At 57.2% G+C, this 16,324-nt stretch overlaps 1 protein-coding gene across 6 annotated transcripts in view; it reads left to right on the top strand.

The window, feature by feature from the left end:
• Nucleotides 1-16,324, top strand: part of PEBP4 (phosphatidylethanolamine binding protein 4) — a 63,433-nt gene that overhangs the window by 412 nt on the left and 46,697 nt on the right. For 2 of the 6 annotated variants that reach the window (XM_083811706.1, XM_083811705.1), the window contains exons 2-3: nucleotides 5,662-5,807; nucleotides 7,059-7,191. In XM_083811706.1, the coding sequence (XP_083667832.1) occupies nucleotides 5,668-5,807; nucleotides 7,059-7,191 (273 nt within the window). In that variant the 5' untranslated portion in view covers nucleotides 5,662-5,667. Of the gene's footprint in view, nucleotides 1-525; nucleotides 1,296-3,018; nucleotides 3,271-5,661; nucleotides 5,808-6,671; nucleotides 6,946-7,058; nucleotides 7,192-7,397; nucleotides 7,505-9,456; nucleotides 10,285-16,324 lie in introns of those variants that run through there. The other 4 variants (XM_083811704.1, XM_083811707.1, XM_083811703.1 and 1 more) reach the window with 4 other exon arrangements.

The raw sequence follows: 16,324 nt of genomic DNA, 5'->3' as shown, positions 1-16,324 counted from the left end.
TTGGGGGGCTGGGAATGGCCTGGGGGGGTTCCCATCATGTGCACATGTGCCCCCAAACTGGGTTTGGGGAGGCCTGGGGGCATCCTGGAGCTGCGATGGGGGCTCAGGGCTCCCCAGGAAAGCTCCGTTAGCTGATTAAATCTGTCCGAGCCCCCCGGGGCAGAGCAGTTAAACTTATCTGGGGAAGGGTTAAGGCAGTTCAGTGTCACTCGATCGTCTGTTGGTGCACAGGTTAATCCGCTCTAAGTGCGTCCACGCCGGGGATTTGGACCCATTTAAGTCGTTTGTGTCCCCCGTATGTTTGCACGACTTAAAATTTAAGGTCTGGCCTGTGTTCCCCTTCGTTTTGGGCTGCGGAGATTGGAGAAAGAGGAGAAAAAAAGTGAAGGGGAGAGCCACGTGTGGCTGAATCTGAAACGGGGATATTTATAGATGCCCTGCCCAGCTGGCCTCAATCCCATGCAGGTCCCTGGGCATGGGGGGAGGCAGCTGGGTCCCCCCCAGCCCTGGTTCACTCGTGGGGCTGGGATCAGCCCGCCCTGAGTCAGAGCAGAGCCTGCACCTCCCTCAGCCCAGCTCCTCATTAAGCTGCTGCCCCAGGGCTTTCCCACGAGCATCACCCAGCCGGGAGCTCAGGGCAGGGTTTGTTTTGGTCCTTGGCATCCCTAAAGGGCTGTCATCACAATTAGGGCCTCCCCGCGAGGCGTGGGGCATCCATGCGCCTTCCTGCGAGGGTGCAGTGCCCAGGGGAAGGAGGGCAGAAAGGGGAGAACACCCGGCTGCCGGTGACACCTCCGTGGCCCCGGTTCCCACGCAAAGTCCCCGGGGAGCGTGGGTGGCAGCTCCAGAGGAGGCCACACCTGAGGGTTTCTCGACGCTTTTGCTGCTGCCGGCGTTTAAAAAGTGATGCTCGGCGGCATCCCCCAGCTCCGGGAGCTGGGAAGGGTCCTTAACCCGGGGAGCTGAGCCTGAAATTCAAGGAAGGGTCCTTAAAATGGAGCCTGAAATTCGAGGGGCGAGCAGCCCCCGGGTGGGGCGCAGCGCCCCAAGGATGTGGGTGCGAGGCGGTTGCAGGGGGCTGGGGCTCTGCTGGGTGCTCCTCAGCACCCCTGGGACCCGCAGAGCTGCTGGAGCCGCTGCACGGCTCCGCGCCTGCCTTGTGACTGCCGAGTGCGGGCGCTCAATGTAGGTCAAATGCAAAACTCGGCTCCCAAAATAGCCGAGCTGCTCCCGGGGAGGGCTGCGGCTCGGGCGCAGTCACAAGGTGCCTGCCGTGGCCGGCGGGGCTGTGCCAGGTGGGCGCGCGGTGCTGCAAACGCACCCGGCGCGCACGCACGGGGCCGCGCGGCTCCAAGGTCACCCCCTGCGAGCCGGGCATGCCGCAGCCACCCCGCCACCCTCCCCCGAAATGCCCCGGCTGGGGCTGCTGGAAAGGGTTTTTTTTTTTTGGTGGGGTGGGTGCCCAGGTGCTGGGGATGGGGTGCAGAGGGGGGTGGCCCTGTCCCCCAAGCCTCGTGTCTCGCAAAACGCGTGGTGAGGGTGCTGCTGGCTCATGTTCCGGGGAAAACATCAATTTTGGGGGTTTGGTGCAGGGATGGGGACGTGGTTCTGCTGCCTGCTGCAGCCCTGCAAGGGGCCACGGGTTGGCCACGCACCGGGAAAACGAGTGGGCAGCCCCTACAAGGGGAGATAAGAGGCACGGTGTGGTTGGGGCACGGCAGGAGGTGCAGCAGAACGGGGAGAGGATGTGGTTTTGTTTCCTTTTATTCTGCGTGCCGCGGAGGGGAATATCTGGAAAACGGGCTTCCTGCACCACCAGGGCTGAGGGAATTCCCCTGGCCACCGAGGGTCTGCCAAACCCTCTGCTTCCTACTCCACTGACGGACAGCAAACATCAGGTTTTGGTCAGGATCTGACTGCAGAAATGCATTTTTTTTTTTTTTTTAATGCAAATCTCAGGTGCTCGAGGGGTCCTGGTGGGTGTGCAACGAGCCCCTTATTGCACAGAAAAGCCTTCGCCTGCGCAGCGCACAAATCTTTGCGTGAGCATTAGGGCAAAGCTCCCGGGGCCTTTCTCCGGTGAGAAACGTGGTTAATTAATGGAAAAATAAACGTGGTTAATTAATGAAAAGTCCTACAGGTAAAGCGAGACCGTGAAATCCCACAGCTCTGCGTGGGGGTGGGTGAAGCGGGCAGGCCGTGGGTGGCACGGGTTAATGTTAAACCAGCACCTCCAGGAAGCCCACGGCCCGCCCGGGGAACTCCAGAGCTCGCAAACAATTCCTGGTTTTAGCAGAATTCATCCTGACCGTGGGCACGTGGGGGGAAATCCTGGTTTGGAGATGCTTTTTTGTGCTAAAAACCCAAAGTTAGGTGAGCCCCGTTGGGCTGGGGGCTCAGCGCCATCTGTGCCGGGGGCAGAAAATTGCCTTCTTTCGCCCAAAACCCTTCGTTTTGGGCATCCCACGTGTCACTTGGCTCCCGACACAGGGGCTGTGGCTTTCCAAATGCTTCCCTGCAGGTTTTGCAGCCCTTCTCCCCCCCACAAGCCAGTTTCCTTTTAATAAAAGCCTGTTCGTCTTTAATATTAAATAGCAGATGATGATTTCCTACCTGTGTCTTAGCTTTGTCAAGCATGAAAGGCTTTGGGAGGCAAACGGACTTGGTCTGCTGGAAATGTTTGTGTTGTATTTGTCATCTCCCCCCCGAGTAACCGAAATGGCAGTGGGGCTGCAGCAAGTGCAGGCAGCGCTCGGCCTCCTTGGGCTTCCCAGAAAAAAAAAAAAAACAACAGCCAAAAGTCACTGGTTGGACCTGGTGCCTGCCTTTAAATATTGTGGTTTTTTTTCTTTTTTTTTTTTTTTAACATCATTTCCTGCTGGAAGTCGTTTTGCACGAGGCAGTTCTGCAAAACGAAAGCAGCCGGCGCTGCTGCAAGCCTGTTCTGAGCAACCACCGAAGAGGAAACTGCTGCTGCTGCTGGCGGGGTGAGGTTGTGGTTGCTCAGAGGACCAGGAGAGGGTTCTGCTGTGGTTCTTTTAATAAGGGCCTTGCAAGAAAAAAAGAAGTGAAAAGCCTCTTAAAGCGGAAGGAATGTCTTGTGTGTGCCAGCCCCGGGCAGAAAGGCTTGCTGCAGCTGCGAGCTGCAGAGCTGCAGCAGCTGGAAGGACGGGATTCCTGCGGCCCTGCTCTGCTTGGGCAGGAAAGGGGACGTGCAAGCCCTTCGAGGGGACGTGCAAGCCCTTCGAGGGGACGTGCAAGCCCTTCGGGGTGATGTACAAGCCCTTCGGGCTGCAGGGACAGAGCCCTGCTCGGTGCCTGGCCTGGCACTGGTGTATTTTCCCTGGTGCGTGCAGGCTCCAGGCACTCAGGGCTGAGAAAATCGGTGCTGGTGGAAGCAAACCCATCCCCGGTGTGGGTTTAGGGGTGCTGTGCTCCCACCTGGCAGTGCAGTGAGCAGGGGCAGCCTCTCCTGTGTGTGCCTCCAGAAAATCCAGCGGTCCAGGGGCTGTCTGCCCGTGCAGGGACAGCAGGTGGGAGATGTCGGCTCTGCATCTCCAATTTTCCCCGTGTGTTTTGTTCCCCCGGTGCTGTGGGTTTTGTCCCACGGGGCTGGGCACGGGGCTGCCTGCTCTCTGCAGCTCAGCCACCGGGGCAGGAGAAATGGGATCTCTGCTCTGCAAACAGCTTTTAGAGAGAAAGCCGCGCTCGTTTGATGTGGGATGCTACCAGAGGCTGCTGCTCCCGCGGGTTTTTCTTCCCAGGCGTCCCCGAGGAGCTCCCTGCTCCTTGTCTATCAGCAAACCCTCCCGTGCCAATCCCGTTTGGTAACGATCCTCTCTCAGGAGAGAGCTGCAAGTGGCTGACACTGCCTCTGTGAAAGGCTTCTCCCTGTCCCCAGGCTAAAAAAAATAAATACAAGATACCCTTGTTTGGCCTGCGCAGGGCTCATCCCATTGCTGCCCTTTTCTATTATTTGGGTTCCCCAAAGCAACCCCTGCAAAGTGACCAAATTCAGCGGGTGATCGCGGAGCTCTGCTGCTCCCCGTGCCCTGAGAGCTGGGTGCAAGCCTCCTGCCAGCTCCATGCTTAGATAAAAGGCAAGAATCTGATGGCTTACCAGGGGGAGTTTCCTTCAACCCTGTGCATCCCCTGCCCGTGTCTGCAGCTCTCCAGGCGAGTCCCCCGTGCCCGTCCAGGTCAAAGCTGCACAGGAAAAAATTTTCTGCCTCCTTCCTGACGACTTGCGGCCGAGCTGGTGGCTTTCCGAGGGAAGCCCTGCTTTCCTAAGAAATTAATTTTGTGGCAGATTTTTTTTTTTTTTGGTAATGATTAACGGGCCCCGTGCACGCATCGCCAGGCTGCCCCTGGGCGACCCCGTGGTCCTCAGCACCGCTGGGGACGTGCACCTTTGGGTGCTGCCCACCCCTTTTGCTGTGGGTCGGAAAGGAGAGCAGCTGCGTGGCGCAAAGATCGGAGCTGGCCGGGCTGGGATCAGGGCTCCGGTGGCCCCCCCGGGGCTTTGGGAGCGTGTGTGAGGATGTAAACCCCACTTCTGGCACCCTGACTCATGCAGAGCTGCTGGGAGAGGCTCACGTGAGCCTGTTTGCAGGCTGCGGGCTGTAATTATGGGGTTTGCCCATCTTGTAGCGTGGGAACGGGGAGCCGTTCGCCCCTAAACCTCCAGACCATTCCCAATATGTTAATGCTTCTAATTAGTTAAGCCCGATGCTTTTTTTTTCCTCTCCGTAATGACAGCGGTGCTGGCGCTTACCCGTGTTTGCTCTGCGTGCTGGTGCTTCATTATATAATGATACGGCGCGGTGTAATACCTATTCCCAGCTGACGGGATTTTTATTTTTTTTGGTGTATGCCTCATCCAGAACCGACTAAGCAATGGAGAAAATCAGCTGCTGCAAGTGCTTGGGTTGCACCCCCTCTGGTCAGCTGGGGAGCTGCCACGGTGCGGGGTCTGGGCCAGGCGAGGACCCAAACCCGTGGGGGACCTGGAGATGGTTTGGGGTTCGGTGGGGTGAAACCCCGCTGCCCGCTTCTGTGCTCCTCAGGGGGGCGGGATCCCCATTTCTGGGCTGTTTCACCCCGATTCCAGTCCCTGCTGCCCCTCCTCCCATCTCCGTGGCAACCCCAGCCCTGGCTCCGGGCTCTGCGGAGCTGCACCCAGCACCCAAGGGTGGGCGCCTGCCCCTGGCACCCATCGGGGTGCCGCGGCCACTTGGGGAGGGGTGTGGGTGTATAAACCTCATCTCCCTGACCCCAGGGCTTGGTTTGACCGTGGCCAAGCCTTTTTCTGGCTTTTCCTCTGTTCCATGGCGTTACAGCACCCGAGGGAGAGCAGCAGGGCTGGTGCTGGGGGGCTTTGTGCGGTGCCATAAACCTGGGGGTGGCTTCTGTGCGTGGGGTCCCTCTGAGGTGGGGTCTTGCTGGGGGCCCCGTGCTCCCTGGCACAAGGCAGTAGCAGGAAACTGCGTCAGATATAATTGGGATTAACAAGGTGGAACTGGTAGAACTGGGAAAAAAAACCTGTAAACCGGGCGCGCTTCACCTGCAGTGGGAGGGATGAGCCGGAGCGTGGCGGTGGGGGTCCTGGGGCGGCGCTGGGCGCCCGTGGGACTGATCCTCTCCATCCCTCGGTCCCCACAGGGCAGGATGGAGCTGCTGGGTGCTGTGCTGCTGGCCGCCAGCCTGCTGGGCACCGCTGCCCGGGGGGCACAGGCGCCGTGGCCGGATGAGCCCTCGCACACGTGCTTCTTCCAGACCCTCAGCGGCCCGGACAGCGAGTTTTGCAGGTGAGCGGTTGTGCCCAAAGCGCCCCAGCCCTGTGCAGCCGGTCACATGTCATCCCCCGGGACAGTTAATTCCAGTATCCCCTTCGCCAGGGCTATAAATACTGGCCGAGTTCTTCCTTTTGCTGGGAAACTGGGCCAGAGCAGAGCGGTGCCCGACGTTTGATGCAAGCTGAGATCTCGGTGCCCCCGGTCACCCCCCCTGCTCCCTGCGCTGCCAGCGGTGCCTTACACAACTGGGGTGACAAACGGCTTCTGCGGGGAGCTTCGGAGGAACGAGGCCGCTTTTGGGGAGGGAAAGGGCTGGGACAGGACACCCCGCAGACCTCAAAGCCCGGCCTGCAGGGTGTAAAGGCTTGCAGAGGCTGGGTAAGGGAAAAGGAGGCTCTTGCTCCTGGGGTTGGTGGTGCTGCTGCTCCAGCTGGGCTGGTGTGAGCTGAAAAGGCACCGCATGCGCCCCTTTTTGGGTGTTTTTGTACCAAACGTCCCTTGGAGGTGCCTGTGGGTTGCAGGAGGCGGTGGCTGGGGGAGCAGCACCCTGCGTGCCCCCTTGCTTCGGGGCTTACCGGGGCCTCCTGCGCTACAAACACCCCTCCTGCTGCTTCCCGGGTACCCAAAATGCTCCCGAAATATCATGCAGCTTAGGTAAACTTCCAGACGAATGCAGGTGGCACAAAAGCACCTTAATTTGAACCATCAGCCTCTTGGGCCAGCCCCTGCAGGTGCTTGGCAGCCTTTTGGGGGTGCAGGATATAATGCCCCCTCCTGCCAGGACCTGCTCTGAGCTCGAGGTATGACCTGTTATCGTGATATTTGTGCCCAAAACCCACTGGAGGCTCTTCCCTGCCCGCGTTGTAAGTGGGAGAATGGGCTTGGGGGTCCAAATGGCTTGTGCCAGCTGATGGGGGGGCTGGGGGGGTGGGTTGGAAGCGTTTTGTTTTCCTGATCTCTGTCTTCAGGCCTTGGGTTAAGCCAAACGGGCCATGAATTTAAACGCTGGGAACCCCCTGAGCTGTGCTGAGCACTCACAGGTGGTTCAGGTTGTTTTATTGCTGCTTGGAGGGGGGGCTGGGGGAAGAGGCAGACCCCCCGGGGTCAGCGCGGGAGGCTTTGTGGTGCACAAAGCACCCAGCACCAGCAGGTTGGATCCAGCACCCCCTGCCCCTCACTGCACCCCCAGCCTGGCCGGGGAGCGGCACTAATCCTGCCCCCTGCTCCCGTCTCACCTGCTCCCCTCTCCCTTTCTCTCCCCAGGGGCGACTTAGAAGTCACCTACCCGCAGCTGGGGGACGTGGGCTGCTCATACATCCCCCAGTGCCACCAGTACCGCTGGCGCCTCAGCAGGGAGTGGGGCAGCCCCCGGGTGCGCTACCCCCGGGCTGACAAGGTGAGTGCTGTGCTGGGGGTCCCGCTGCTGCTCTCCCACCCCCCAGCTGCTACCGGGGCTCGTGGTTTCCTCTCCAAATCCCCCCCCCGCTCCAAACTTAGAGGGGACTTTAAGCTTTTTTTCCTATGCTTCCCCATTGCTTCAGGGTTCGGGGCTGGGGCTGAGGCGTGGGGGAAATTTAACTCTGTTTTATTGTTTTTGCGTAGTTTTTGCTGCAACACGTATGTTTGCCATTGCTTTGTGAGCTTTTGGAACGCAAACTGGCGTGCTGTGGCTCGGTGTTTCCACTCCCTGCTGCTCTCCACACGTCCGTGTGAGTGCCTGGAGGAGCTCAGCCGGGTTAATTAATTGTTATTTATCAATTAATAATCTGGCCGGTGCAGGATTTACCCCGTGTCCGGGCAGGGTTCATGCAATGGTGCTGAGCGCTTCTGGTGCGCTGCTGTGCGGGCGCGGGGCCACGAGATGGCACCATTGAACTTCCCGAGCCCAGCACGGCCGGGACTGGGAGCACTGGGAGCACTGGGGCGGGGGGTGCCGGGCACCCTTGGGTGCTGCACCCCGAGATCCTCCCTGGGCGGGGGCACAGGACCCTCCGGCTGAATTCACGCAGGGCTCCGTGTGTCGCGGTGCCACCTGCATGGCTTGGGGACCACGGGCTCGTGGGGGCACACGGTGGCATCGCGCGATGGTTTGGGGATGGGGGCATCATCCTGCAGGGACCTGTGCCCAAATCCATCCCCGGTGGCGTCCCCCCCCAGCACCTCGACCCCTGCTGCAGCTCCGGCACCCGCAGCGGGATGGGAGGAACTCGGCTCTCACGCGGCTTGGATTTCCTCGAAGTGTTAAGAATCCGTTTTTCTGGCTGCTTCAGAGCGGGCTGGAAAGCCTCTTCCCCCTGTCGATCACATGGCTCGAAGCAGAACTTTCCCTTAAAGATGTCTGGTTATTCAAAATATGAAAAAAAAAAGAAAAAAAAAAAAAGCCTGGCAGAGGATGCCGCACAGAAACCATCCGTCACTTGGGCGCTGCTTCCCAGCAGTTTGGAGCTTCGCAGGGATGGAGGCAGTCCTCCTTTTATTTTTTTATTTATTTTTTATTTATTTATTTATTTTCCCTGGAGAGCAAACGAGCAACGGGGGCTGGCCGTGGGGCTCGGGCTCCTCGCGGGTGCTTATTTTGGGGCTGGCCCCAGGTGGTGGGTGGGTGCCCGCTGCAGGGGCTGGCGGCTTGGCTCAGCGGCGGCTTTGGCGCGGGTTCCTTCCGAGACAGCTCGGTGCATCGCGCGTTCAGGTGGCATCTGAGGACACGGGCCCTGCTGCTTCCTTCGGTTTTACGTTTATTTTCCCCTCCCCTGGCCCTAACCCAGCCCCGGCTCCGCATGCCTGGGCTGTGCCTGGTGTCTGCGGCGTGCGCGCCGGGGGGCGAGCAGCGTTTTCTGTGAACTGTGCTGGATTGCTTTGGGTTTTCTCTAGGAATATGCATATATTGAATATACGCATCTCTGCTTTTCTCCTGAACATGTGAGGGTGCTTTTTAAAGCTTGGGGTGCTTTGGGGTAATTCCCACTGACCCCCAAATCACCCTGAAGTGAGCAGGAGCAAGACGTGCCTCCCACCAGGGCGTGCACAGGCGATGGGGTTGTGATAGGGATCCCGAGGGCAGGAAACTCTTCCCATTCCTGGGTGCGAACGGGGAAACCTTTGTTCAAGTGACCGAGGATCCCCCGGGGGAGCTGGTGAGGACTGGGCAAGCACCAAGGGCTGCCTGAGCTCCTTCCGTCAAAGCCGGTGGCAGAAAACTCGGGTTCAGGGTACGAAAACTTGTGTAGGAAGTGTCTGCTTTCTTTAGAACACTTTGTCTCTTTGAGGAAAAAAACAACCACAAAAAAAAAAAGCCGAATGCGGAGTGTTTTTCCTCTCTGGAAATACTTGTGTTTCCCAAACTGGGGGGGGGACAGGACATTTCCCATCCGTGTCCTGGGTCTGGTGGGACCACGTCTCGCTGCGCCTGCGCTCAAGGTCTCTGCTCACAGCTAGGGAACCCAGTTGTGCCTTGGTGCTCCCTGGTGGAGGGTGAAAACCTTGGAAATGGGGTGGCACGGGGCATCTGTCCCGCCACCCTGTGCTTGTGCGGGGGCACAGCGACCTGTCGGTCCTTCCCCATGCTGCAGGGGTCTGGATGCGTGCGAGATGCTGCCCGGCGGTGCCAGGGATGCTCCTGGGGAGCCCCCTGAGCATCAGTCGTGTTGTTCATCCCGCGCAGCCTTTGTCCCCCACTGCAGGGAGATGGTGGGGAGCAAATGCTGACCGTGGCGACGAAAGCATCTGTTGGCTGGGGGTGGCATCTTCCCGAAGCCCCGGTGGAGGAGCTGCTGTTGGCCCCTTCCCCGGGAGTGCGGAACATCTGGAGAGACGGGAAATGCGCCCTCCTTGTCCTGCCTCAATATTGCTTCGCTCGACCAAAAATAAATTGGAAAAGAAAATTGGACATTGCATCAATTTGGGGGCAAGTTTATAAATTCTGCAGCTAAGCAATCCCAATAGAAAATGATAGATCGCCGGCGAGCATGCAGCCCCTGCCGTGATGTATAGTCGCATTAGCCGAAATGCCGTATTACATGATTCTGTTTTATTACCACTGTTGGTGGCAGACAGAAAAACAGATTATGCTTGAGATCAAATCGATAGGAACTTTATTTACTGGCCTTTTAAAAACATATTTCTGCACTTTATAAAAACATACGGTAGATGCTATTGATAGAAGTTGTCTGCTTGTTAAAAAGCAATTTACCCGCAGCAGTGTTCTCAAGCCGCGGTGTGCGGCGCTACCTTTTACCTGCTCATCCAGATCCGTGCTCGTCACGGCATTTGACAACTTCCTCAGGTTTCTTTTGGGGCTAGGTGTGGGGAATTGCAGGGCTTCCTCTCCGGATGAGGGGAGCGAGGGCTCGGCTTGCCCTGGAGGTGGGTGAGCAGTGATGGAAGTGAAGCTTGCACGGAGCTGGGCAAAACTTTGGAGCTCTGAAGCACTCGGTTTGGTTAACTCTTTGCCTTACCCAGCAGTCTGAGGTCAAACAAATCCTTTTTGTGGATTCAGGTTGGGTCGTGAAGCTGGCTCAGCAAGCATCTCTTGGACAGCTTGGAAATAAAGCGCTTTTCTCACTGTTCCTACTCAAACCAGAACTTCTCAAGCTGGAGTTGTTTTTGCAAAAGCCCTCTCCTGTCCGTGCCTACCTGGTCACATCTGCAAGCCAATTTTCTGCTGGTGAAGCTGCAGCCAAACGATCACCCTCTTCCTTTTCTCTCTAAAGAACTGTACACTTCAATAGTATTTTAATTCTTTAAAACTATTTCTATGGTAGAAGGAGTTGAAAAAGAAGCAGGAGAAGCTGTGCGAGCCATGGGCTGATGTGGTGTGCAACTGCAGCTCGTGTGCTCTTTGCACAAACCTACAAGCAGCACCCAGGCGGTGCTCTGGGACCGGGGCCACCGTGATGCCCTGCGCCCTGGTGGCACTGGGGGTGGTGGTGGCTGTGTTTAGGGTGAGGGGCAGGAAGCACAGAGCCTCCCCCAGGAGCCTGGAGCCCGTGGCAAAGTCCTCTTTCTGCTTATGAGACTCTCCCTCTTTTGTGAACATCTGGTGGCCTGTTGGGGGCCAGTCCTGATTTATAAAGGTTTCTGTGCTCTGGGGTCCGGGGCCCATTATTTGGAGAATTACTGGTACGAGTAAATTCATTAGCCTTTAACAAAAGGAGGAGAACGTCTGCTTAATCTCCTAATTGGGATGTGCTCTAGTTGTGTCAAGCAGTGATTTGCAGCTGGCTGCAAGAGGGGGCTTTTGAGCGGTGCTCAGGTTAAATTCAAGTCTCATTAAAGGCGACGGTTTCAAGCAGAATATTCTTGACAGTTTGTGCATCCTCGCTGGCTCGTGGAACCAGCTGGGGTTAAGGAGCCACCAGCGTTTTTTTTCCCTCAGCCCTGTCCGGGCTATTTAAACAATGGGCTAACATTCCTTCCCCATGCTGTCAGCCAGATATTCTGGGGATTAGCCCAAGCCCCTGGTGGCGAACCCCTCCCTGCTGCAGCTGCTTTGGGTTCCCAGGCCCTGGGAGGGCTCCTGGCCACACCAGCACCCGACTTCAGAGCTCCGCAGCGGTGGGGCGAAGCCCGCCAGCTACCCGGGTGCCCATTGAGGGCTGGAGCACGGGGGAGCAAAAGCAGGGACGTTTTTCCACGCCGCGTGAGCCCCGTCCCCTGCCCACCCAACGAGCAGAGGCTGGCACGCCGCAGAGGCTCCCGCTTCGGCGGGGTTTGGCGTGGAAGAGCTGGGTGAGGGCGCAGTCCCCGTTGTGCGCCTCTGAGCAAGCTGCTGCTCTGTTCCCGTGCGGTTTAAGGAGCAGGAGCCGTTCCAGCAGAGCATCCCCCGTGGGATGTGCGGGGTGTTATTCCACGGTGGGCGCTGCCCCGCCGGAGGGGACCGCTGGGACAGCTGGTGCCACGCAGGATGAGAGCATCGTCGCGTGAGCGATCCTGGCAGAGCCGTCGCTTCGCATCTGCTTCGTTACCTCCCCGTTTGCCGGACGTTTAACCACCCCGGACAAATGACGCTGCCCTTCAGGCAGAGGGATGGCTCGGGAGATGGCGAGAACCTACAGGTCACCAAGTCTGCTCTCCTCATTGCTTATGTATTGGCATCCGTGCGCGTCTAGGACAGACACTTGTGCCTGTTTCAGCTGCAAAATGTTTGAAGCAGCCGATGATTTTACTTTGATCCCCGTAAACACTATACAGTAATCAAAGTTTAAGCCGCTTTGGATGAAATAATTGCTTAACAATCATATAAGACAAAGTGATTCAACAAATGACAATTAGGACTTGTGATATACAGAACAGATGCATTCAGTGTACCATATTATAATGTGCTAATACAAGATTGACAGCACAATAATAGGAGAGAACAGCCACTCAGCCTATAATTCCAAACCAAATGTGAGGCTGTCCACAGAGCTCAAATCCTAGCAGGCTGTAAAATTAGAGGTAAGAAGGCACAAGGTTCACAAAGACTCATTAGCAGGTTGGCTGCGAATTTCCGAGGTGGGGGGGGAGTAGAAATATTCCTGCCGGAGCTCACTTCGCGGGCTGCAAGGCGGAGAGGGGAAAAAGGGGGGGGGGGGGGGACGCAACCCGATGGTGCCGAGGGGCTGGGGAGCGTCCCCGTGTCCCCGGGGGGGGGAGCAGAGGATCGCATCCCGGTGGCAGGGGACCAGATGACGTTACGGCACGGTGCCGGCACGTTAACGAGACAACGGTGTTGGGGCCGGGATGAAATGAAGGCTGATAGGAGCACGGAGGCCTGCCTGGCGTTCCCCATGGGAGTTGGGCGCATCCCAAGCCCTAAACGATCCTGATGGGTGACGGGGGCACCCTTTGGCCCTGTCCATGGCAATTAAGGCAGCCGGCTTGCGCTCGCTCTGGGGGTAAATCAAGAGAAGGGGACGTGTGTGGCAAGGCGGGGGGGGGGGGGGCTGTCAATCTGCAAGGGGAAGAAATGCCACCCTGCCCAAAGCCCCTGGCTCCGCGCGGAGCTGTAGAGATCAAAGGAGCTCGTATCTTCAGCGCCGGTGACAAAACAGACTTCAGCTCATCTCGTGCTTTTACACACACCGTGCACTTATTCCACTAACATATAATTTTATCATATTTTATTATTAAATAAACATGCCAGAAAATATACTTTTTTTTTTCTTTTTTTTTTTTTTTTTGCGTGTGGGGGAGGATGAAAAGGTTTGGTAATTAAAACTTCTATCCATCAACGCTTAACTCCGGGAGATAATTGTGTTGCTCCTGCAGATGTATACTTCGTGTTGAATCACCCGGGTTTGTGTTAGGATCGGAGCCCGTGCGCGGAGCCGGGACATGCCAGGGGCTGTGTGGGATCGTCCCAAGCAGCGTCTGATCGTGCACTGGCCAAGGAGTCAGGAATTTGCCTTTTTGTCTCCGTGGTGCACGGGCAAGTCCCTGCTGTTGCAGGGCACCGCGGGTTTTTAACCCGGTAATCCGAAAGGTGCAGCGATGCACCCGGCGGGTGGGTTTGTCATAAAGAAGCGGAGAGGTTTTGGGGATTGCAAAGCCGGGCTGCGTCGTGGAAGCAGATGAATCTAGCTAAAACAACAGTCTTTTTTTTTTTTTTTTTTAACCCCCCGCCCGGCGTTTGGGATTTTTCCCAGCGTGTGCCGTCCTGCAGCGCGTGGGCAGCGGGGTGACAGGAGCAAAAGGGGCAGCAGAGCTCTTCCCTCCCCTCCTTTCCACTTCCCACCCCATTTAATTTTTTTGAGGAGCCCCCTGGGAAGCGCTGCCCCCACAAAACGCGGGGCCGGGTGCCAGAGCCCATCTGGGGCTCCTACAAGCCCGCGCCACCGGCACGGTCGATGGCAGATCGATGGGCCCCGAGGAGCCGTGTCACTTTTATTGAGCCTCCTGCTCCCCCCCCAAGGACCTGGCTTGACTTTTTCAGAAGAAATTAGTGGTGCTTTGGGTGGGCAGGAGGGTTTATAGCATGAGGCAGGCTCCTGCGGACACTTGTGCGTTGAAAAAGGAGTTTGGGGTGGTGGTGGGGGGGTCTCAAATAATAATTAACCGGGGGCTGATCTCTGCTCTGACCGTGCTGGGGTAGCTCTGGGTGCAGCTGTGCGCACCAGCCCACGTGCTGCGCCTGCTCTCGGTGCGATTTATGGCACCGGAGGTTCTTGGTGCCTTTATGAGGGCTAAGAACCAGCCACCGGCGTGTCCCGTTCCACAGGAAAACCTGCTCCTTGCCGCTCTCCTGCTCCAGCTGCGCCTCCCGAGCATCGTTTCGGGCACGGGATGGCATCCTGGGGAGCTTTCCGTGGAGCTCTGAGCGTGAGCATCTTCCCCGGAGCATCCTCCCCTTCCCCGGAGCATCCTCCCCTTCCCCGGAGCATCCTCCCCTGCAGCATCTTCCCCGGTGCCTCCCCACCAGCACAGGAGCCTTCCGCACACGGATGAGTAATTCTTCCCAATTTGGGGGCTCTTCCTGCGCTCCCCCGCCCCGCAGCAGCCCCGAGCCCGCCTGCCTCTTTCCAGCTGCCAATCTGCGGCAGAAAAGTCCCCCCTCGTCCCCCCACGGAGGGAGGGGACGGAGGGATCTGGGTTATACAAGCCGGGGCTGGGGAGCCTATTTTGGATCGCTCCTTCCTGCCTCCAAAATTGCAGCTTCGAATGTGACAAGTTACAAAACACTTGAGTCATTTCTCATTCTCTCTCTCTCTCGCGCGCGCGCTGCCGTTCCCCCACAAGGAGAAGCTGTTCGGTTCGGAGGAGAGGGGGGGGAAAAAAAAAAGAAAGGGGGGAAAAAGAAAAAAAAAAAAAAAGGGAGGGAGGGGGATGCCGGCTCCCCGCTCCCCCCTCGGTGTGCAGCCCACACGCAGGGTAACTCTGAAGCGCTGTTTATGTAAGCTGCTCATGTTCTGCTGAGCTGCAGCGAGAGCTGTTGTCGATTCAGAGGAAAGCCCACGTCTGCCCACGTAGGATCTCCCGGGCAGGGTTGTGTAACAGCAGCCAGCGCCGCGCCGGGGGCTCGCCGGTGATGCCGGGGGGCTCAGGACCCCTCGTCCTGGGGGCGATGGAGGGGGGAAAGCTTTGCGGTACGGTGGAAAGTTGGGATGGTTTCACCGGGAGAGGGGCCGCCGCTGGGACCTGCTGCTGGTCCCGTGTCCTGCTCTGTGCTGCGCCGTGCCCAGGGACCAGAGGACAGGTGCCCAAGCGCGCCCCGCTCGCATAAACGGCACATTTTGGGTAATTTTGGGTAGTTTCGAGCGTCCCTGCTTCATGTGGTCCTCGAAGCAGAGGGCGCTTTGCTGGGAGGAGAGGCTCATGCTGGGCTCAAGGCAGCGAGATCTGCGCAGGTCAGGAAGGGAAGGCGTTGGCACCACCCTGAGCTGCGAGTTGCAGCGGTGCCAGCGTGCACGCACCCTGCTGCTGGTGGCCAGGAAGGGGCTGCCGGGCTCCCATGTCCCAGCTGTGGTCTTCGTGCTCTTCTTGCCCTGCTTCGTGCTCTTCTTGCGTCATTTCATGCTCTTCTTGCCCCGCTTTGTGCTCTTCTTGCCCCAAAATGATCACACTCACAACCACCAAGCCAAAGCCATCCCAGGGCGCAGCGCTTTCTCCGGCGCACGTCCCCACGGGCACCAAAGCCAGGGCTGCACCGGCGGCGCCGATACCTGAATTTCTTGCAGCCCCCCGCTGCAAAAAGGCCCCGAATACTCCTGCACCGGGGTGGGGGGTGTGAGGACGCCGCGTTATCATTTCAATGCTTCTTTACATAAATACTGAAGAATAAGAAAAGCCGGTGGCTGGTGTTGCTCCCAGCCTCTGAGGAACGCTATCGCAGTTATCGGATTTTAGTCCTTTGCAGCGTTACATTTTTATACATATTTATTCATGCAGAACAGAGACGCCGAGCGAGTCGCCCTGCCACGGGGCTGATGGATGCACCGCTATACATAAGAATGCACCTTCATTTACATCCTCCCCACTTCCCCACAATTGAACTGTGTGCAACCGGGTTATTTTTATGCCTTATGTGTATTTTTTTTTTAAAGGTGGGGGAAGAAGAGAGGAAAAAACCCTCTAAATTCAGATTTTTTTCTTTTTTTTTTAAACTTCTATTAAAATTTCCCTCCTGAATTTTTATAAGCCATAGAAATGAGGCACATCAGCGAGCTCCACTGGAGGGGAGAGAGGATGAGGGGGAGGAATGCGTTTTGGGGCAAGGAGTAAGTTTATAACTATTTTTCTCTTAACCTGAGCAGTTAGCTGTACTGCAAGCCATTCATCTTCTGATTTAATAACTCATTCTCCCGGCGCGGAGATGGGGTATTATATTCCTGGATATTGCTTTTCTTGGTATCAAGTATCAAAGATGAATCCGCGTTTTCTAATAAAATACATTTTCATTGTAATTGAAATAATAATTTTCCGCTCCTTTCCTTTCCCCTTTATTTTGGGTTCCAGAGCCCTCCTTCCTGCAAGTCCCTGTTCCTGCCCTGACATTTATTTATTTCCCTTCCCAAGCGAAGGATTTGGTGCTGGCAATACAAACTCGTGGGTTT

Source organism: Anser anser (genome assembly GCF_964211835.1).
Source record: "Anser anser genome assembly, chromosome: 26".
Classification (NCBI taxonomy): Eukaryota; Metazoa; Chordata; class Aves; order Anseriformes; family Anatidae; genus Anser; species Anser anser.
Note: the sequence above shows the minus strand (reverse complement) of the source record. Positions and strands in the feature narration are given on the sequence as shown.